At 37.3% G+C, this 21950-nt stretch overlaps 1 protein-coding gene across 14 annotated transcripts in view; it reads left to right on the top strand.

The window, feature by feature from the left end:
• The window catches only part of DISC1 (DISC1 scaffold protein), a 197563-nt gene that overhangs the window by 94626 nt on the left and 80987 nt on the right, over window positions 1–21950 (top strand). For 13 of the 14 annotated variants that reach the window (XR_011808282.1, XR_011808283.1, XM_072035780.1 and 10 more), the window contains one exon: window positions 3576–3764. The exons of the other annotated variant lie outside the window; for it this stretch is intronic. Coding sequence is in view for 11 of the 13 variants with exons in the window: in XM_072035780.1 (XP_071891881.1) it covers window positions 3576–3764 (189 nt within the window). In the remaining 2 variants the exon portion in view is untranslated. The remainder of the gene's footprint in view (window positions 1–3575; window positions 3765–21950) is intronic. 14 annotated transcript variants of the gene reach the window in all.

Genomic DNA, 21950 nt, shown 5'->3' with positions numbered 1-21950 from the left:
AACAAAGCTTAAGTAATAACCCATTTGTTGTTTTTTACAAAATGGGATAGATTTCAAATGGTATTTTTAGTCAATTTGTTGCTGGTAAATGGTATCAAAATAATGTAACGTTAGTTTGAGGCTCCTAAGTGGGCAAGAGTCTGCCTTATGCAGTATAATCTGACGATGAGTGGTTACTGTGGACATGAGTTTAAATAGCATGTAATTATGTATGAAGAACAGATACTTGATGTGCAGAGTACCATTTAGCTGGAGTTTGTAGCCATTCTAGTACAATTTTCGGGAAGAGCAGAAAATAATCTAAATACACTATTCATTTTTTATGGTGAATAAATGGAATTACTTAGCTATGTTGTGCCTGGGAATAAATATTTTATATTTTTTATTTTGCCAGTGTGGATTGCTTTGTCTGATTTGGCTGGTATTTCTTTGGCATTCAAATCAAGCTGTTGGAGCTTACCTGATGTCAGTGGTTGGAGAGAAGGAGATGAAGGAGGTGCATGAGTGGAGAGGGCCCCAGAGGGCAAGATTAAGGAGGAAGTTCATTTTTTTAGTTGTTGTTGCTCTTTGGTGTTTTGGTTGTATTTTTGTTTTGCTGACTTCTAGGTAACTTTGAGGAGCTGAACGTTACTATAACGTGCACATACTCAGCTTCTTATGACAGTATGCTGTAAGCATGCTACTCAGCCTGTTCAGAGCACTGTATACTTCAAATGGGAAAATGAAAATAGGACTTCGAAGTTCTATGCTAGCAGAAATATGAGTTTGGCCGAGCTCAGGTGACTGACTACAGATTTTATTATAATCCCAACTTTACTTCACGTGATTCTTGGGAAGAGTTATGTCTGGCTTTATTTATCTGGTATCATCCAACTAGTTCTTCTAGTGGTATGTCTCAATAAAATGCAGCTTTTTTCTGGTTGATAAAGCAACAGTTACTGTGTTTGCTTAAGCAAAAACATTAACCAAAAAGAGGAATTTTAACATTTTCATGGATACTAGCAGAATAAAATGTTTTAACATGTGTCTGAAGAATGTTTCTACATCATCCAAAGTGACTTTATTAAACACAAAACAACAGTTTTTTAATGCTGGCAGCTAGGGATTATATATTAATTTTTAAATCAACCTTCTTACAGCATTTTGGAGAGTTATTTTTGTTGCTGTGATTGAGGTCAGAAGCTCACTGATGATGCCTGTGGTGCATGAGTTCATATTGCTCTTCTGAATTTTCACTGCAGACTTTCAGACATTTGTGCAGTCAGGGAAGATGCATCAGGCAGTTTTGGCTTCTGGGCATGTATCTGATGCCATTTCCTCGTAGCCTTAGCTTTGATATAAAATTCCCCTCTGGGAATTTGTATCCATTCGCTATGTATAAAACATTCATATATAATATCATACTTTTTTTTCCTTCCTGTCTTCTGAAACGTAACAGTAAGCTCCAGTTTCTAATGAAGAATCTCTTGCCTTCATGTTTTATTAAGACTCGTGTGTGCTGATGCTTGGGATGAGTTCAGGTGAAATAAAAGTACACTGTTTCATTATAGGTCTTTTTGCTTTAGAAATATCTGAATATCTGCCATTTCTCCATCAATTTGGTGTAGTGGTCATGCTTATCTCCCGCTGTGTTCTGCCCATTGGAAACATGACACGTTAAGATAGTAAGATTTGCCCTGTTTTTTTCTCTGTAAATGCATTGGTAAACATCAGATTCTACTATTTGTAAATAGACAACTAAATAATTTATAGTTATTTAGTTGTATGATTAATTGTAAGATAAATAGAACTGGCAAACGGGGTTTTAGCTGAGAAGTAGAAATAGGGAAGTTTTGATCTCTTAAAAAGAAACAAAAACTACTTTAAGGAAAAAAGGTTTGGTGAAACCTTTGTTTCAGTTATTTGGTTGTAGTTATTTGGTGGAAGTGTTTTCATTCATTCTTCTGCTCTGGAGGAATTGAGCCACTTTCAGCAGCTAGAAGATTTGCCATCTTCTGATTAGTCCAGATACTTTCATTCTGTTCATGCTCCTTTTACATGACCAGAAGGCAACTGTTCCCATTTAAGACTTTGTGACCAATGCTTTTGAGACAACAGGCAAAAAGGATGATGTAGATTTGATTTGGAATTCATCTTGAATTAAAAAATTGTTGTGTATAAGAAATAGTTTATTATATGTCTGAAAAAAGGAAAAGTCCAAGGAAGCTTTTATATCTGAATAAGCGCTACAAACTTCATGACTTCAAATTTCATGAGCCTCAAATCATGCACATAGTATAGAAGCTGATGAGACATCTTATGTGTATAACTGGCTGTGCTTCACATTAGTATTCGCTTCAAGAGCAAATTTTATAAATAATAAATTTAGTGGGTGGCATCCCTGCCCATGGCAGGGGGAAGGGGGTGGAACCAGATGATCTTTAAGGTCCCTTCCAACCCTAGCTGTTCTATGGTTTTATGATTCTAAATGCCTCTACTTACTAGATCATAATGCCATGTTTTTCCTAAGTTAGGATAATGCTGGAGTTTAGTTCTTGCACGATATAAATTTTAGGCCTTGTAGGCAAGTCTACATTGAGATTGTTTTTCTCAGGTAGTCTTCTGAGATTTTTTTTAACTAAATCAAGTTGCTGAGTCATTGAAAAAAACACAGGTATGGCTGTATAAATGTAGCATTGTAATAGTTACTGCTATTTAAAAAACATTTAATAGCAGAGCATCTTGCTGTCATTAGTGTATTTATAAGTACAACCTCTCTGTGAAGTAAGGAAACGTTCCTCTCCTGGTTCTTACTAAGTTTCAGAAAGGTTAGGTGGCAAATCTTACTAGGCCAAGCTGTAAACTGGTTGGGAATTGAACTGATCCCTGTCTAAAGGACCTGAACGCTTCTTGAAAACTACAGGGCGAAGTGAGCTGGCAATTCTTGATTTTTTTTTGCCTGTCTCTGAGATTTCACACTTCATGGAGAGTCAGAAGCAGAGAGTTGTGACTTTTAAATATGTCTTCTCAGAATTTTCTCCTGATGATCTTTTCAGTGGGTACTTGTTGTTTAAGAAATGTGATGTCATTTATAAACAACCTTCTGGTGCTTGTGAATAACTGCATAGTGCTTCGTTGTTCAAGGAGGAATGATTCAGAGTCTAGTGGATTGATAGCACCTATCATAGAAGTATTGTCAGTTGAGGTCTTCAAAACCAAAAGATGGTAAGAAAAGTGACAGCACAATGATCAATGAATTTCAGTATGACACTTTCTGCACTTTCTGAAGTGTAGACCCTAGGAGTAAATATTCTCCAAAAATGTTAATTGTATTAGTAAAAAATAAAAAATAATAAAAAAAAAGCTATTTCTATGTGCATGAGGTTAAATCTGATGCAAGTATGACTCTGTAGCATGTTAATAAAATGGATACTTGCAAAAGTCTTTTTTTTTTCTTTCCTGATTTGTTTTTCGTTTGCTGTTGGAAGGAATAGTTGCTTCATTTCCCTTGTTTGCTGTGTAACCTACTGATGTTGCAAGTGTCTCCTTCATTGTCTCTTTCCTCCCTCTTCCCCCTGCCCCCACAAAACATGCAGGAAGTAATTTCGGTACTGCTAAGGATCTGACAGAAGAAATAAGATCATTAACATCTGAGAAGGAGGGACTGGAAGGACTTCTAAATGAGCTGCAGGTTTTAAGTGCCAGAAACATCCGAAAATTAGAGAGAATTAAAGACGATTACAACAGACTGAAACAAGAACTTGAACAAGGAGAGACTGCCTTTGGTAAGTAGTTCACCGGCTGTTACTGCTTTCGCTCAGTCACAGGCATCTGGAAGTCTACTGGCTTTGACAAACCATTGTGCATTTAAAAAACAAACAAACAAACAGAACAAGAATAAGAAACAAACAAAAAACCTAACCGATTTTCTGAGGGAAGCTTGTCGAGGACCTAGATAGCAATATGCTGAATAATCTGTCAGCTATTTTCACTAGAGAGGAGGTGCATGGGGCGGGGAGGAGGGATATCCTAGCAATATACTGCTTTATGAGATCTATCTTAGCCCAGTTCTCAAAACCTTTCTTTTCTAAATCCATCATTGTAATAGTGATGATGATACTGTGCATGAACTCGGGTACAGAAAAAGCACACGTAGTCTTACATGTCAACAGTGGCTGTTGGTTGTGACAATAACAACCTATTTAGTAAAGCTTTGGTGATAGCTGTGAATGAATGAGGTACAATGTGTGCATGGTTCTGAACGCAAGAGTTCTTTTCTTAAATTTGTGCTTGAATGGGGGTTAAAAAGTTTCCCAAATGCAGCTCACATACAAGCATAAGCAGTGTACTGGGTTCACACTGTCATGGTGGAACCGGGGGAGTTCTCCCCAATTACTGGGGAAGCTACTGACAAATTAACAAAAGAGTCAGTCCTAGACTTGGTTTATCCTGTTGTCTTCTATACCCTCTCCTGAAGTTAGATAAAATGGTCTTGCTTCTGGATTAAATGGAACGGCTGAATAACATTTATTTGATTACAAATATACAGTTACTATAGTTACATCTAAATAGCTAAAGCTAAATATGAGAGCTACTCTAAAGCTCTCGGGGTTTGAAATGTCATTCCTTTTTCAGGATCTTATGGGTAGGTTGATTGAGAAGTGGACAGTGCCCCTGTTTTCAAAGTCCGTGATGTCTCTTCACAGGCAAGTGGATAGGCAGAGCTATCTTAGAAGCAAAAAGTTTTCAGGCAACTGAATGTGTCTAAGGCAGTATTTTTAAAATGCATAGAAGAATACACACACACACACACACACACAACTAGACTAGTACTTGCTTTGTTAGAAGTAAAATGGCTAAAAATTAAAAAATCGGTTCTCCCAAGTAGTGCGTAATTACCTAAGCGATGTGATGCAAACTCAGGAGAACCACATCAGTCAATAATACTTCCTCATAGCTTGAATTTGCAAGTGAGTTGAAGAGGTTTCTGACCTTCCAATCTGTCCATTTAGTTGCTCTTTTGTTTCTAGGACAATTAAACTTCCTATAATGCATATGCACATCTCATTTGTATTTTTCTTCAGCAGTATTTCAAAAAAAACCTGTGCAAGACTATTGCTGAAGTAACAGAATTGTTAGCAGTCCAGAGACTGTTTTTAACTTTGCATTTCTGTAGCTGTAATGAGGTGTCTTCTCGGTCTGACCTTTACTGTCCTACAATTTGTGAAAATAAATTGCAAAACACTCGATGTTTATTACTCAGATTTTTTTTTTAAATTTATTGTGATTCTGTAGGCATAAGCAGAAATTTATTCCTACATTAAAATAAAACTCTAGCAAGCGCATGCTGGTCAGAGATGCATAAATTCCCTTTTTCTCTTCCCCGTCCCCCTTCTATGTAATCTACACAGTTTTTTCCTCTAAGGTATGGAAACTCCTTTAGGTTTGAGAATGGTAGCATGAGATTGATACCACCACATTTAACTGGATAACAGCATTCTGATACAGTCTAGAAAATAGTAAACAGATTGATGCCCTCTTTAAGATGCAACTTTTATGAAATGAAATTAATAAAACTCATGTTGCTGCTGAGAAGAGCAGTTTGGCCCATGCTGTAGATAAAATTGGCACGACTGCTTGGTACCACTGCTTGGTGCAGACCATTCGTACTTAGTCTGACTTCTCCATCTATAGCTATGAGCCAGGCAGAAAAATCCTTTTCTCTAACCATCAGTACTAGCTGAGGACATTACTGCCCTCTGTCTTTTTCTTTTTTAATTAGCTTTCTGTCCTGAGTTTGTAAGGGAGCATGTGAGTCCTCTTCATAATTCCCTGGAGGCAAAATTATCCATGTTAACTTTATATAGCAAAAATGATATGGACTAGCCTGGCTGATCTGTTCCTGTTGCTCAGTAGGGACATACCTGTGATCCCTCCTTGCATGGGTTTGTGCTACACTTTAACCCAGCTCAACTCTTTATGAAATAGCTGTCTGTCCATAAACTGAGCATAGGGAAAGTAGGGTCACAGGATCACAGAGTGGTTGAGGTCGGAAGGGACTCTGGAAGGTCAGCTGGTCCAACCCCACTGCTCAAGCAGGGCCACCTTCACCCAAGTTACTGAGGAGCATGCCTTAGTCCCTTAGTCGTCATCTTATTTGAAGGCTTGTGCTGATTTAAATAAGCTAATTGGTTTAAATGTCTTTCAATGCAGAAAGGAGGTGCTTCATTTTTCTCCTGGAAAGGAAGTTAAATTGACTGGAGCTGCTGTCACCTCTCATTCTTGCTTTTTTATTGTTTCCAGGCAATAATCTTCTACATACCCTGCATCATGATCTCTCCCTCTTTTCTTTTATAGTGCCTTAAAAACCTTCTGCACAGGTATTCCTATGCGGAGCTATTCCTATGTTTTCAGGCACTTGAACTGTTATCTTTTGTCCCTGTCAACTTAAAAACTTTTTTTTTTTTTTTTGAAATGTTTATTTTACTTAAGACAATACCACTTTGTCTGGGAAATACTGAACAACAACAAAAAAAGAAATGCTGAAATGTGTGTGTATGTTTGTCTTTCTCTTGTGTATAAATTGGTCACCTGTTTTTTACTTCATTAGTAATTGTTGATTTCTCACAGTAATGCAGATATAAGGAAACAGACGTCAAGGGAAGAGACTTAATCACACAATAATCAGAGCTGGAATTTTAAATAGGACACATCATTAGCATGTTAATGAATTTTCTCACTTTGTGCCAGCTGCCCAAGTATAAAAGATATTGCAGATGCAGTGCAAAAATCAGGCTTGGCTTACTGTGCTGAGAGCTGTCAGTGCTCCCTATAAAGGAGATTTGACAAAAATCCTTTCATATTTTTAGAGATGCTCAAAAATGTTTTTCCCGCTGGATAATAGAAGCATTAAAAAGTAACATATTGATTAGTATTTTAAGATGAATAGTACTGATTTGTCCTTTATATAGTAACTTTCTTCTGAGGGCATTAAAACATTTCTATAAAAGGGATCAACTATTATTGCCATTTTACAGATAGGAAAGCCAGAGACACAGAGGTTGTGCCATTTTACCTGAAATGGTGGTGAAACCAAGTTTCCCGATTGAGCTGAATTAATCACGTCAAATAAACAGATTAAAAATTACATGTTTAAAATGTAAAATATTCAATAATATAATATTTAATAATAAAATATTTAAAATTACATAGCTTTGTGTGAGGCTTACACTTTTCTTGACTGCAGGAATTCCTGTACCTTAAGGCATAATGGTTCTGGGGAAATCACTGAAGGTTTTGCGTTTTGTTGTTGACCGGATCTGCCTCATCAAGTCAAAAGGTTTTGTTATGGCAAGGAAGATAATTGCTTTGCAGTCCAAAACAACCCAAACCCTGTTCCAGACAAGTGAAACTTAATTACTTGCCTGGCTGCCAAACTGCTAGATTGCACTTAAAAATCCTGGCTTGTGCTGATTGGCATTTGTAACCTAGGGCTGGAAATGAAACCTACCCTCTTGTCTCAATTTCCTCATTACTGGTACCGAAGGGCAGGTTTTCCTACCTCATTTTCTGAATTCCTTTTCTGACTGCACTTAGCCATTTTCTGTCACCATTACACTTTTTGGGAAAGCATCTTCTGGTAAATAATGTATGTATTGCGCAAAACTGTATTTCACGATCTAATTGCTAGGTTATGCTTGCCAAGTCGCCTTAAGTAGAATTTCTATACTGAATTAATTTCTAGAGAAAATATAAAGGCTATCATGCGCATCAAAATAGCTTTTCAACCTCCCCCTCCTTTTTTAACCATTGTTTAGAAGGTGATATTTCAGTCTTTACTGCTGAACTCTCACTGAGAGTTTTATTGTCTTAGAAATTTCTTGTATAAGACCTGAAGCTCTTCTCAGCCTGCTTGTAGGCTGACTGATGTTTTCTGAAAATGAGCTTATTAAATAATCAATCGGCTGTAGTTGAAGGGTTTCTAGGAAGCTGGAATTGTCTTTTGCACTCAGTTTTTCTTACTTATGCTCAGTGCACATACTCTGAACACTTGCACAGAGTATCTCCTGGCTTTTTGTCCTAAAATGGAAGAGAGACCATCCAGGTCCATTTTTGGTATGCTTTTTTTTTAAAAAAATGCAGGCTTATCCTTACTACTTAAGGATTAAATATGGTATTCAGAATGTACTTTGAAGAATAACAGAAATTCTCTTAGTCACTTTATAGCAATTATTCAAATAGCTGCATATTTGGTCATTATACAGGATGTAGTTAATTAGTCTGAAACTTAATACCATGTGGACAGCAGAAACCAGTAGTCGTGTTGCTTAAAGTTATATTGGCTTTGCTTCCTGAGTTATTTATGAAAAGCAGGTTCTGTGCTTCAGATACAAATGTATGGGATATGATTTACCAAAGTGTTAACGACTATTTACTGCAAACCATTTTTATTCTTTTTAAATACACATTTTTATTCTGACAGATTCAGCATTAAAAGTCTGAGAAGCATGCATGATGTACTTCCCACTAGGAAACTTTTTTTTTCCAGGTTAAATATTTGCTTTCAGTAATAATTATTACACAGAAGCTTCCATTTTTTTTCTTCCTAAATGATTCCAATGCTTTTGAAAATGTCTAAAGAATATTAAGACTGGTATGAAACCATTTTTAATGATTTCAAAAAATATCAATTCAATGCTTTTATGTCATGACAAAAATCATACCATGTTTTGCTTTACTGATTTTTCAGGTGGTGTTTTTAATTTTTTTTCTTTTAGAGTATTTTTTTTTCTGCACCAAATAGGCTTTCCATATTGTTTCCACAGTTTATCCTGCATCTGAATGATATCTGATTCTAAACTGAAAAGATAAACCTTTTGATTGCTTCTATTTAAATAAATCATTAAAGGAGTACCACATAGCATGTAACAGATGGGCTTCCTTGAGAAAGAAGCTGTTCTGAGTCTCATTGTGTGTCCACTTCTAATTTGTGCAAGGTCATTATCTTTCACGTGTCATAACTGTATGAGATGCCTGTCGTCATTCGTGTGAGTGGTGGAATGGAATGGCTTGTCAGATTTAGCCAGTGTTCACTCTAGCTTTTGCAGAAAGTGTAAAACCCTTGGTGGCGCAGGAAGTGGTACTGGCAGTGCAGCTGGTAGCATCCTTTATTCTGAGCTGACATTCATCTGATGCTCCGAAGTAGTAGGCAGCAGCCTTCTGTTAGGCAGCACATAAAGACCAGGTCCACCTAAGAAAAGGAAAACAAAAACAAAAAACAACCCAAACAACTAAAAACCAAGACAACAACAACAAAACACACACACATAAACACACACACACAAATGGAGGAAAGAGAAAAACAAAACAAGAAGCCCAACCTTGCACAGCTCCTTTTGTGTTGTCCTTACCAAATACAGCACGAGTAATTGCATTTGCTCATTGGTATTCTCTTTGCTGTTTCATTTGAAAAATTGGTATTGCTACATTTGCTTGGACTTGTACTGTTATGCATATCATGTTCTTGTCTGCATGTCACTGATTGTGAGCGTGGTTCTCATTTTCTTGTGTCATTTTTAAAGCACTTGGAATCTTCCAGGTTAGAAGATCCAGCCATATACTACCTTTGGACTTAAAATTTTATAACAATAGACCCCAAGTTATCAAGTTTTGAGGATCAAATTTAGACTGATGTTTTTCAGCCATGTCATCCTTCCACAAAATCTATATAAAATAAGTGATTTTGTTTTCTACTAATATCTGTTAAATAATATTTAAATAGTTGAGCTTTCTTTGTGTGTGTTAAGGAGCTACGTTTTTGGCAAATATTAACTGTAGAATTTAGTAGCAGATAAAGACCTGCATTCTGCCGAGCATTTCCTGTAACCAAAATGTAAAATGTTTTTATTCTAGAAATGAAGTTTTGTCAGGATTAAGAAGGTTGGACACTAGTCTGTTTTTTTTTTTTTTTTTTTTCATATTTGTTTGCCATATGTCTTGATTCACTTGTAATTGTGTTGCTCATAATTGTGATTATGAAGTTAATCTTGTCTGATGGTATTCACTTAAATATGTAAAATATTTTATGATTTTCAATATATAGGTTTGGTTTATATAAGTGCAATGGAGGTTTTTTATTTTTTAATGTCTGTTCTATATAATTAAATGCAAATACCTGTATTGCAAAAAATACAACATGTCTGTTTGTGCAACATGAACTGACAGTGTAGCTTGATTCAAAGCCTACTGATATCTATAGGGGTCTTTTGATCAGGCCTTTTCTTTGTTGATACTCAAAGGTTGAACTTCTCCTCTGTTTCTTTCTTCTGAGATCTGACAGTGTGAACTTTACTGAAAAGTTTTATATACCGTATTATGCTCTCTATTTGTAAACAGCAGGATGACTTGATTGCACAACAGAAAGATAACTGAAGTAACCCAGTATTGGTTCTGTGGTCATAGAGGTATTTATGGACCAGGTTTAAGAAACAGAACTTGGTCTGAAGTTTTAAGCTGGCTCTCTTCATTGGCAACGATGATCTTGTGTTTAACTAGGTTAAGCAGTAAAGATAACAAGGTTCCAAGCTGCAGTGCTACAGAGATACAGAGTGGTTCTGCTGGAATCATGGAAGTATAATCTGATGCTGAAAAGTGCTACTGAACAGCCTCCTGTATTAGGAGTTAGGGATCCAAACTTGGTAGGTAACTTTCAACCCTGTTACAAAAAAGCAAAAAGTTTTGATAGCATTCTTAACATCTGAAATGCTGATGGCAGCTGTGTGCTCACTGCATTAAACTTCTGGGGGCTGTGTTATATTAAATTATTCTTGATTTGCCATCTCTGTTCTAGGTTTCTGCATTACTCCACTTTTTAGTTTAGTTCTGCTTCAGCTGACTGAGTTGCAGCAAGATAAATTTGAAGCAACACAGATGAGAGAATTTGGAGTTATTTTGGAAGTATATGCCACCAGTACTAACCACACTTCATTAGATTCCAGTTCTGCAACTACATCTTCTGAAGTATAGGGCTCATATTAAAACCTGGCAAATTTTTAATTTTTTTTTATGACTAAAGCTCTTTTCGGAATCAATGAGGTGCTAGGATGCCAGAATACCAGGATTAAGAAATAAACAAAAAATAGTGTCTTCTGCTTATTGGACAGATAGAACAGGTTTTCATATGCTGTTCTAACTACTGTAGCATGAAAATAGTGCTGCTGATGACCAAATCCCTCTCTTTAAGGTTTTTGCTACTTCTGCCAGAGTTTGGGCTAATAGTATTTGCACACTACTGTACATTGTCTAATTCCATTGTGTACCTGTGGTATACAGCTGCTATTTCTAGATGCTTTGTTGAGAAAATTCCACCTTTAAAGTCTTTTGCGAGCTGCTGAGCAGCGTTCAGAAAGGTGAAGCAGGCCTGAGGATGCTGGTGTGCCCAGAACAGAACCAAGACAAGTGCCAGCACCTGTAGTTACAATTACCAGGTAGGACAGAATTACCATTCAAAGAAAGGTAAATATTACTATCCCTGCCTCACATATGAGGAAACTGAGACACCCAGGTGGTTGGTTTGGTGGTTTCTGTTGAGTTGGCTGTTTTGCATAGATATTTACAGATACAGTTTTGGCAGTGTTTTTGAGTTACAGTGTACAAGTCTAATTCCATGCCAACATCAATGTGTGCAATTTGTGCCTAAATCTAAAGATTTATAACTGATGGTATTCACCTCAGTGACTACATGGAAGGTTGGATAATTTTCTTATATGTGAAATTTTCTTTGCTTTGTTACTGACTGATAATATTCAGATACAGAACCTAGGAATATGAACTTCTAGTCAAAAGAAACCCTTGGGTTGGCATTCCATTAAAATTGAATTCAGGGTGTCACTCTTATGAAATACTCCTTTTTTTTTTTTTTTTCAGTTTCTGCTCCCATTCATTGTCACATGCAGAGTAGTTAATTTTTTCTGCTTCGTTCTTTCTTATTACTATGGTTTTACAGTTTTCTTTGACGTGTTTGCAAATACAGTAGTGAAGGTAAAAGCTAAATGAAAGTTTCTGTAATTGTGATATTCTGAAATGTTATAATCCTTGACTGACTTCTCACTTAATACCTACATACTTAAAAGAATGAGATGACTGTCTGCTGCTAGTGTGTTAATTGAATCATACAGGTTTCCAAGGTCCATAGATCCACCCATAGGTACCAAAAATATAACCAAATCTAGAGTGATGGAAAGTATTTACTGAAAGGCAAGGAAGGTATGATTTTGATATAAAATAAATAAAACACTGCAATTGTAATCCTCTCTAGAACAGCTGGTTTTGTCCCCAACATTATTTTAATGTTGCCTGTATTATACTAAAGAATGCTATACAGCAGAAAACCTTTTTCACTTCATACCTTTTACCAAGATAAAAGAGTGGAAATAAAGAGGTTTTAAATGGAGAAAAAAAAAAAAAAAAAAGAGAGAGAGAGAGATACTGTTTTTTTCTCAGTATTATTCCACTGAGGAAACGTGTTTACATTTCTTGTCTTTTTTTTCTTGTGTTCTTCCATTAAATCCTAACTGATCACTCCAAGGTAATGTAAACCCTGTTACTTAAAGCAGAGTTAAGTGTCCTGTGTCTTCTATTCAGGAATTGAAAATTTTCATCCAAGAATTTCCTTCCTCCCTCTTTTCTTGGACATATAAGCTGGAGTAGAAGGCAGACAAACAAGGAGTTGCTAATGCCTGGGGCCAGGAGATGGAACTCTCCATCCATCAATTTGATATCTGTTCTCACTGGTGCAGGAACAGAGGGTTTGCTCCTGTTTCAGTTGGTTTCTGCCATGGTTTCCATGTATAGGGAGTGAAGGTGATGGCTGCTGCTTTTACAGTTAATTATGTTGTGAAGTCTGTGATCCACGGACTCAAAGCTTAAGCACAGGAGGCTGTAGTAGCAGATTGTTTGTAGTCTAAGACCAGGGGTTTTGCCACCTATAGTTGCAGAGGATCTGTGGTCCACGTGCAGCAAGTGCTAGAGTGCTTAGCATTATTTCTGATTACCTCCCAGATTTCAACTGGTAGGCTGAGAATGCAGAAACCAGTTAATTCTTCAGGTAAGAAGTGCATCGAACTGAAGTTTCAAGAGTTTACTCTCTGTTTTTCCCTTGTATTCAAACCTTGCTTAATTTTTTATACAAAAATATTGTAGAAGATGGCTTCATTTAAAGTTTTAATTATATTCTAACTGAAAAGACAATTCAGTCATCATATTTGCAGAAGGTATGTTTGGTTTGATGTGCATGCTGAAGGCTTGGGTAAAGATAAACAGACAGTGTTTGCCAGGCTGCATAAGATTAAACAGTTCATTACCTGTTGGAATTATCAGCTGGAAGACACATTGTATAATTTGGACTACAACCTTTATACACTTTTGGCTGGATTATGCCTCTTATCTAGTGAGCTGCACTGAAATATAATTAACAATGAGAGCTGGAAACGACAGACTGAAACTATGTGTATTTTTGTGCAGATAATCCTATATCTAGATTGGAAGTACTAGCCACATTTTCTCTGCTATTTTTTTTTTCCAGTTTCTGTATTTTAAAACACGGTATGGGAAAAGGTTATCTGTGTTCCATGCCAGAAAAAAAAAAAAAAGCAAATAAGCAACAGCCATTTCTCTTGTAGACTTGACATTAAAAACCTTTGAAAAATGTTAAGTCCCGTAGACAACAACAGGAATTGCAGATCTCTTGTATTCGTGATATTCAAAGATTGATTTGAAAGAGAATTTCAAAAATCCACAGAGGCAGAAATTCTGATGCATTGATATCAGTTAGAGGTTTGCCTGCAGTTTCAGGAGAGCTGAGGGTTTCACCTCTGGCGTTCTGCTGTATTGAACTACAGTATCTGTGATGGGAGCTGCTTGGATGCAGGTTCTGTTGCTTTGCTGGAGGTGCTGGCTGCATAAAAAAAGAGCAGAACTTGATCAGAAATCAAGTCAGTTGGAAGGCCTTTCCTGTTAAAGAAGAAACAGCTTTTATTTTGTAGTTTTTAAGCTAAAAGCTAGTTGCTTGATTTTAGTTCAGTGAACTTATAGCCCTTTGATTCCTGCAATGAGTTATTTATTTAGGACATTGTTTCTCTGTAGTTGGGAAGAAATCATTTTCTTTTCAAGTCAGAGCATTCAGAATGTGGCATTTCCAAACAAAATCACCTGTAGCATTATTCTTGGTTTTGCAGTAGAAGAATGACCTGAATGAAATGTATTGCTCTCATTTTCATGTTTCCAGTATACAACCTTGAGGTTATATAGATGTTCTCATTAATTCTCAAGTAGTTATCAAAATAAAAACGTGCCTATTTCAGCAGAAAAATGTTAAACCCCTGGTATGAAGTTGGTTCTTTCTGTTCAGTACCTATGAAAAAAAGTTAGCATCATTTATTAGGTCAGGATGTGATCAGCTGCATTTTTTGATAGGAAAGATGCCCTTTAAATAAGTCATCAACATGGACCAAAATCCCAAATTTAGCACTTTGGATGGAATTGTAATGCTGTAAGTGAAAATAGTTGTTACCTTAGCTCTACTTTTGCCATGTGTTTTGTGTTTACATTCTACATAATGAAAATCTTGGGAAAACTGGGAAAACTTAAAAATAAGCTTTAAGTACTTGGCTTACACCAAGCCCAAAGTCTTTCACCAACCCCAAACCACATGGATTGCATCTCAGTGTCATAGCCTGAAGATGCTGCGTGTTCAAATTGGCCAGCAGTTGAAAAGCTTTGTATGCAACCTGATGAAATATGGGTTGCAGTAAAGTCTATGTATCTAAATATTTATTTTTTCTTTGCCAATGAAGCTGGTTAACACTGGCTTCAAATATGAGATGCCTTTACTTTCTCATCCCAGGTAGCCTGAAACTGTATCGTACCTTTATTAAAGTTCAGGCAGTGAAAAACATTCTCTGTTGACTTGAGTAGTCCTTATTTGAATGAACTGTGTGTTTGCAGTGACCACTGAATTAGTTTGGACAGCAGTTGGAAATGATTATGAACACCTGAGATTGTCATTTGCAGTAGTCTTTTTTGCTTTTGTTAAAGAAAATAAATCTGCATTGTGAGTAGCTGTTTCCCTAATGTTGACAAAAGATAGAACTAGTGATTTTTTTTTTTTTTTGCCTGTTTCATATCTTTCTGAATGTCACAGATGGCTCTCTGTGATGGAATGAAGTCAATAGTTACAAAAATTGAGTAGAATTTGTAGAGGAGTCGCGGGAGATTAAAGGTTTGTGAGACTAGCCTAGTTAGGGTAAGCTCAAGGTACATAGCGTGTCTGCTCAGTTTAACAAGCAGAAGGCTGAGATCGTTTGATGGCAGTCTGGAACTGGCTACTCAGAGACCAAAACTTGATAGTGGGGAAATTTTGATGGTGGCAGACAAATGTATAAGTGATCACTTCTGATGGCCAGCAATTGGAGCTGACAACTTCAATTCAAAAATGAATCCTTCATCTTTTAACGGAAAGAACAATTAACTTTTGTCAGAGTTCATCAAAGATTGTTGTAAATTCCCAGAAATAGTTCATTTTTTATACTTCCAACTGGAGTTAATTCAGAGTGATCTCAAAGCCCGTATTTTGTGCATGGCCAGCATGGGTGAATGCAGTAGGCTGCAAGAGACTTGCATGCTGGAATGGTTCTACGATCAATATAATGATAAATAGAGAAGCTATTCCTATTCTGATATTTTTCTAGACAAATGATGTCCAATGCAGAATGTTATTAACATTTTCTATTAGTATTATAGTTCAGTGTGTTCTGCAGTAACTCCTGGTTCTCTTCTTTCCCCCTGTTTCTCTTTCATTTTTTATTTACTAGCTCCTGATACTTTTTTTTCGGTCTTTGCATGGTTTATTTGCTTGTCCAGCTTATGCTATATATGAAATTGTTTTTGTACGATTCAATAATTCATTGAAGTTCTGTTCATCTGAGCTCCTAATCACACAGAACACAATTTCACACCTTTTCCAGGGCAATGCACAATTCACCAAGATCACAGTCTCTGTCTCTCTCTACCTGATTTATTTATTCTTGAAAGAAGCTGCCACGTCCAAGTCTTCTCTGACTTGTTTAATTCCTCAAAGGCGCAGTGTGTAGGTGTTATCTCATTCTTATGCTGCTTGCATTTTGCCTCTCATGGTGACCCCTGCTGAGGGTACTTACGCAGCATATGAGTGGATTGGTTAGGGAAGTGGAGACTGCGGGGAAACAGAGAACACTGTAAAAGTGCATAGCATTTTACAAGCTGCCTGCTTGACCTTGAAAACCAGTATTTGCTGGTCTAAGTGGAACATGCAGTCACTGTTCTGCAGGATAAAGTACCAGTGCACCAAGATCTTTTCCTGTGTTAGAAGACTTTGTCACATCTCTAAAATGCCGAAACGCAGCTGAGAACCATTAGGGTACATTTATTAGTTAGTTCTGCTTCTATAGCATCGCCTTAAGTAGGATACAAGGCATCCTTTTATGCCTTTCAGAGGAATATAAAAAAGTAAGAAACTCTATCGTTTAAAACTCTCTTAGGTTTTGGGAGTTGTTTTAAAAGTTCTGAACCCCCAGAGTCCACCATCTTCAGCATTCCAGTGTTTATTTTATAACCTCTTTCTAGCGTTAACCTTCCTGTGAAGCGTGTATTGTAATATCTTTGATAAATGCCATGCATCTTTGCAGCAGAAAAAAGAAGTCAGCCGCTCAAATCTGTTTACGTTTTCTTCTTCTTTTTCTTCTTAATTGTTCTTCCTATCTTTCTTATATGCTCACTTGCATTGTGATCCTTCATCTTTTCTAAGTACAGTTAACACATATTCTTCCTTCATTTATTTTTTATCTTTCCTCTTCTCTATTCACACCATTTGGATTTTCTGTAATCTTTGTATCTTGAGTGCACAAATTAATTAATTATGCTGTTCTCTCATTTCTGAGAGTTCTTCTTCTGATGCAAATGGATCCTAAAGTAAGCTGCATGGACAGACTTCTGTTGTTGACTTCATTTTCTGTTAATTACTTTTAACTATATTTTTCCCCAGTTTAACGGAGCATTCCATATCTGCTGCTTAACATTATTTATTTTTAGTAAAGACGACAAGCTGATTTCTTGTTGCAATCCACATGTAGTAAACTCGAGTTACAGAAAAATCCTTCATTCTATTTGCATGATTTGTGGACTTGCTAATTAGGTGACTGCACTAAAAATGACCAGTACTTGATGATGAGTATTTTTCCAGCCTACAAGTTTACTGCAGGGTAATAAGCTTAATCAGCAGATTTTTCTAATTATTTCTCCTTTGTACACATCTTCTTTTTATCCCAATAAATTTCTTTAGGTTATATTTTACTATTTGTGTAGTCCCCAGCAGGGACTAACCTACAGTATATCACTCACCCCCCTCAGCAGCAATGTATCTGAAATTGTCACGGCAGTAGGAGACCTGTCTCTCTTTCAGTGGTAGGCAAGTTGAGTAGCGTTTTATGCTGCCAGCTCTTTTTCCTGTCCCAGAATAGATGGATGCTGTGGTGAAGTGCCTTCTCTTAAAATATTGGTCTCCACTCCTTATAAGGTGGTCTGCTCTTGTGAATGAGAACTGGGCTAGAGACAACACTCTGCACAGCTCTCAGGTAAACATACATTGTTGGACAGTTTCCGTATTAACCCTTTTTTTTTTTTTTTTTTTTTTTTTTTTTTTTTTTTTTTTTTTTTTTTTTTTTTTTAACCTTGCCTATTAAGTGTAAGTGTATTGCTTAAAATGTTTGTGGCTGGGTAACTCTGGCATAGCTGTATCATCACACATCAGAAACGTCTTTCCTCCAGCAGTGTTTTCCAAGTTCCCATCTGTTCTTTCAGTTGCATGTTAGGAGAAGGACCATGTTGAGCTGTGATGAAGTACTAAGCTCTTCAGGCAGCGTGTGATGATTCCGCAGAGGAGTAGTTCTGCTACGTTAAGCATCAGGGAGCCCAAGCTGACTTGGCTTTGGGACTATTCTTTCTTTCTCTGTCTTTATTTCCTCTGCGGTGTTTTGCTACCGAACAGTAAAACTGGTGATAAACTTGTATACCCAAGATGTTTCTGGAAATTATATTAGCTGTAAAGTTTAAAAAGGCAGAGACATTTCTGGAAACAGCCTACCTAAGGTGATTGTTTAATGAAGAATTCTGCTTGCATACATAGAGGTTCTTCAGGGAACAGTTTGAGTCAGAGTATTGTGAGCTTTTTATGTTAAAAAGTAGGTAAAAAATATGATAACGGAAGTGTTGTTGTCCAAGAATAACTGTATAAGAAATTGGGAAGTTATTTGACTCTAACAGCAAAAGGCCACTAGCACAAGACAAAACTCATTTAGCTTTTGTTCCCTGTTCATATTGTAGATTATTGCTTTCTTCACACATCACACATTATTTTCATTATTTTGTGAAACTGTGCAAACGACAGCAAACTCTTTAACTTTTCCTATGTTTGGCAACCTTCTCACTCCCCCAAATGACAGTCTGTAGGTTTAAGTAAGGCATTATTTAAAGTATATCGAAGTCTACTATCGTTTATCTTATTAGATTGAAATACGTTCTAGCTACCCCCTTTGCTGTGAGTTATTGCTTCAACACTAATGGGACAATCTGATTTACTGTGAGCAGTTACAACAGCAGAGTAGGTATGTGGGCTGTAAATTGGTTGGAAAACAGGTGAGGTTTGCTAGTATAGAGAAAGTACCATTGAATTAAACTGTTGTAGCATGCACTAGAGTCTGTGTCATCAGCTGTGGTGGATTAAGTAAGTATCACAAGAAGCCTTATGCCAGTTCTTGCTTTGCCACTTGCCTTGTGCCTGCCTGCCTGTTGGATATTTTAGGTTGATCTCAGCTTCCCAAGGCAGTGGCCTTCGTTATCAGAGAGCACTGGTGAGGCACGGCCCTGCCCTGGCAGGGTGTGATACAGACTCAGTTCAGTGTAACTGTAGGAAAGCAGACCTGTAAAGGAGGAAAGGGAAGCGGCTCTTCCTCCCTTGTCCTGAGAGGGCAGTTGTGATTTGTCTACTGCAAATAATTTATTTTTCATTTTGTTTAATGAAATGGAAAATTGAGAGAGAAAAGTAATGCTTCAGTGGAAGAATTTAATGGATGGTGGGGAGAAGAAGGGGATTCCTACCAAAACCAAGGATAAATTTGAAGACACTATTGTAGATTGGAGAAAGCTCATGGTTAAGTAATGCACAAAATGTTTCTTTCAGCCAAAATCAAATCTTACATCTCTTCCTTCTGCAAAACGAAAGAACGAGGAGTTCTGGAACTGAAACTTTTTTTTTTTTTTTTTTTTCCTTAATGAAGAGGTGGGAGATCAGTGATCCAGAGTTTAGGGTTCTACCTCAGTGTGCATTATCTGGGTTCTTCTTCATCTAGGAGCTGGATCCACCTGGCTGGGTCCCCTGACCTGCAGGGCAGGGCAAGGCTGGAGGGGATGGTGGTCCCTGCTGCTGAATGCTGTGTTCCAGGCAAGAAGTTGAACATGCTGTGGAGAAGGGACTGTGTTATCACATCTGTGTCCTGTCTACCGTAGCTGAGTTTTCTTTTCCTGGGCATTATAACACACATCCTACTTTATCACTCAGTGCAAACCGTCTCTGGAGCCACGGGAAGTTGTAATTATGCAATTTATATGATTTACCACTTGCACTCAGCAGCCACTCTGCACTGCTGTTTTCATTCCTTCTGAATTGGATCCATCTAAAAGTTTGATGTCCTCACAAATATCATGTAAATATAATTACAGATCACATAAAAGTATTGGCCAGGCTCATTTGGGAAAGAATTATTTTCAGTAGAAGGTATTTTCAGGAATGATCTAATTTAGAGAAAAGCCTCGTGTTTGCTGAATTTCGTATGGCGTGGGGGCTGGAGGGTCAGTATTTTGGTACACACGAGAGATGCCTTACTGTATGGTTTTACAATGTGAGAGGCAATCCCTGTGCTCATTAAAGCTGCAAATGTCAAATCTAACATTAAAATAGGCTTTCTAACATAACGTATTTTCCACATAATACCCCTTCTGCTGCCTCTGAATGTTCCTTTTGACCTTGGCGAAGGGCTGTAATTAATCTGCAATTAAAGTAATGATAGCCTTCCGGAGGCCAGGAGACTCCTTTGCCGTGCTCGCAGCACGAGAGGGCGATGTTGCCGCGACAGACCCGAGCGCTGCGGTTATTCCTGGGCTGCCGAGGGGCCAGCGGGACAACTTCAGCAGGAGCATCTTTGCACAGCCTTATTCATCAACTCCGGATCACCAGCCTCCATGCCAGAAAAAGGCAGGTCAAAACATGATAAATCAACGAAATGACGCTGTTTCTTGATAGCAAGGCACCCTCCTAAAACCTGATTTAAGATTGTTTTTCTTAGTTTAGAATTACATTTTGTTCTGTCCGGGTTCTTCTAGAATATATCCACCTTGCTATAATATTCCAGATGGCTGTCGTCTTAACAATAGATAAGAATTAAGAATGGTAATAGGGGATATTTTATTTAAATCCACTTCTTTATCTTTCATTACTTATTCACATTCTATTATACCCTGGTGCAGTATTCAAAACACTTGAGGATTTAACAGGGGGAAAAATAACCATTTAAAATTAGGATATTATGTCAGCACCTTTCCTAATGGTAAATTTTTAAAGTAATAGTGCATTACAAAAGAGCTGGAGCTGTTTCATATGGAGGAGGATGCCTCCATATGAATTTTATTCAGGTTCCTAATGGGCTAAGAGTTAATTCCAGAAGAGAAAAAGACTAACTTATGTAATTCAGTGGGTAAATGTCACAAGGAAGTATGCTCACAGACCTCATGTTTGCTGCTAAAGTGATACGACTGAGCTGAACCTTGTTAATCACACTAATAATAAACTCTCTTAAAATTATCATAGGAACACAGAGGGAGCATTACCACATGTGTATTTCATGCTACTTCTGCTGCTGCATAATGGAATAATGATATTCTGCATTTCCTTTAAGTCTGTTCAAAAAGAGTACTAGTAAGTGAGTGGCTTTGCCTTTTAGATGCTGAACAGGAAAATGCACATTACCAGCTGCGTAATAGGTAGAGCTGGTGAGAAAAGAAGCTGTAAAACTTTTGCTAAGTTTTTTGATTTGTTGAAGCATCACAGAATGTTTTGCTTAGGCTTGTGATTTCTGTCTAACGTTTCCTAAAGCAAAGGATGCAAAACAGATGGCAAATAGAGGGATCTGGGAAGCAGAATATCCTCATACATGTCTGTGCTTGGCTTGATTCAAAATGATCTTGGACACCAATCTCCTCACAGAATGAAGCGATGGAGGAGTGGAGAGGTCACGCTGAACCTCTAACCCTTCTTGCCTGTGCACCAGATATTTCCTGAGCTGGATGGGGCCACATTCTCACTTCTTTGCTTGAAGAAAAGACACTATGAGAGAATTATGTTTCTCGAGACCAGATGAGTCTGGGCATTGTTTGACCTAACTTCAAAATATCAGAGTGCTTCTTTGAAACTGATTTGTTATCCCTGGTCAGTGCTGGTGATGCTGTGACATATCGTGAAGCCAGATTTTAAAATGTCAGTATGGTAATGAGTGATTGGGCTGCATAAAATGTATTTTTTTTTTCATAGTAGATGAATCTCTTCAAATGTCAGCACAGGGAGGAAACAAGGGGGTGCATTGATGGTGCTGTAGATTTGTTTCTGTTTCATGCACACTGTGTGTGCATAAAACTAGCCTTCTGTCCATGATGAGTTTTACTGATAGAGATAGGAAGGCAGAAATGCCATTTTCCTTTGCTGCTTGTGGGATTTTAGTTTGTGTGTAAGAAGGTTTATTTGGTTTGTAAGAACCTTGCTTAGTTTCAGAAGGATAACTGAATACTTGAAGTAACTGACAGTGAAAGACTAGCCCTTCTCTATCCTGGTT

Source organism: Anas platyrhynchos, chromosome 3 (genome assembly GCF_047663525.1).
Source record: "Anas platyrhynchos isolate ZD024472 breed Pekin duck chromosome 3, IASCAAS_PekinDuck_T2T, whole genome shotgun sequence".
Classification (NCBI taxonomy): Eukaryota; Metazoa; Chordata; class Aves; order Anseriformes; family Anatidae; genus Anas; species Anas platyrhynchos.
The sequence above is the reverse complement of the archived record's forward strand: the minus strand, read 5'-3'. Positions and strand labels throughout refer to the sequence as shown.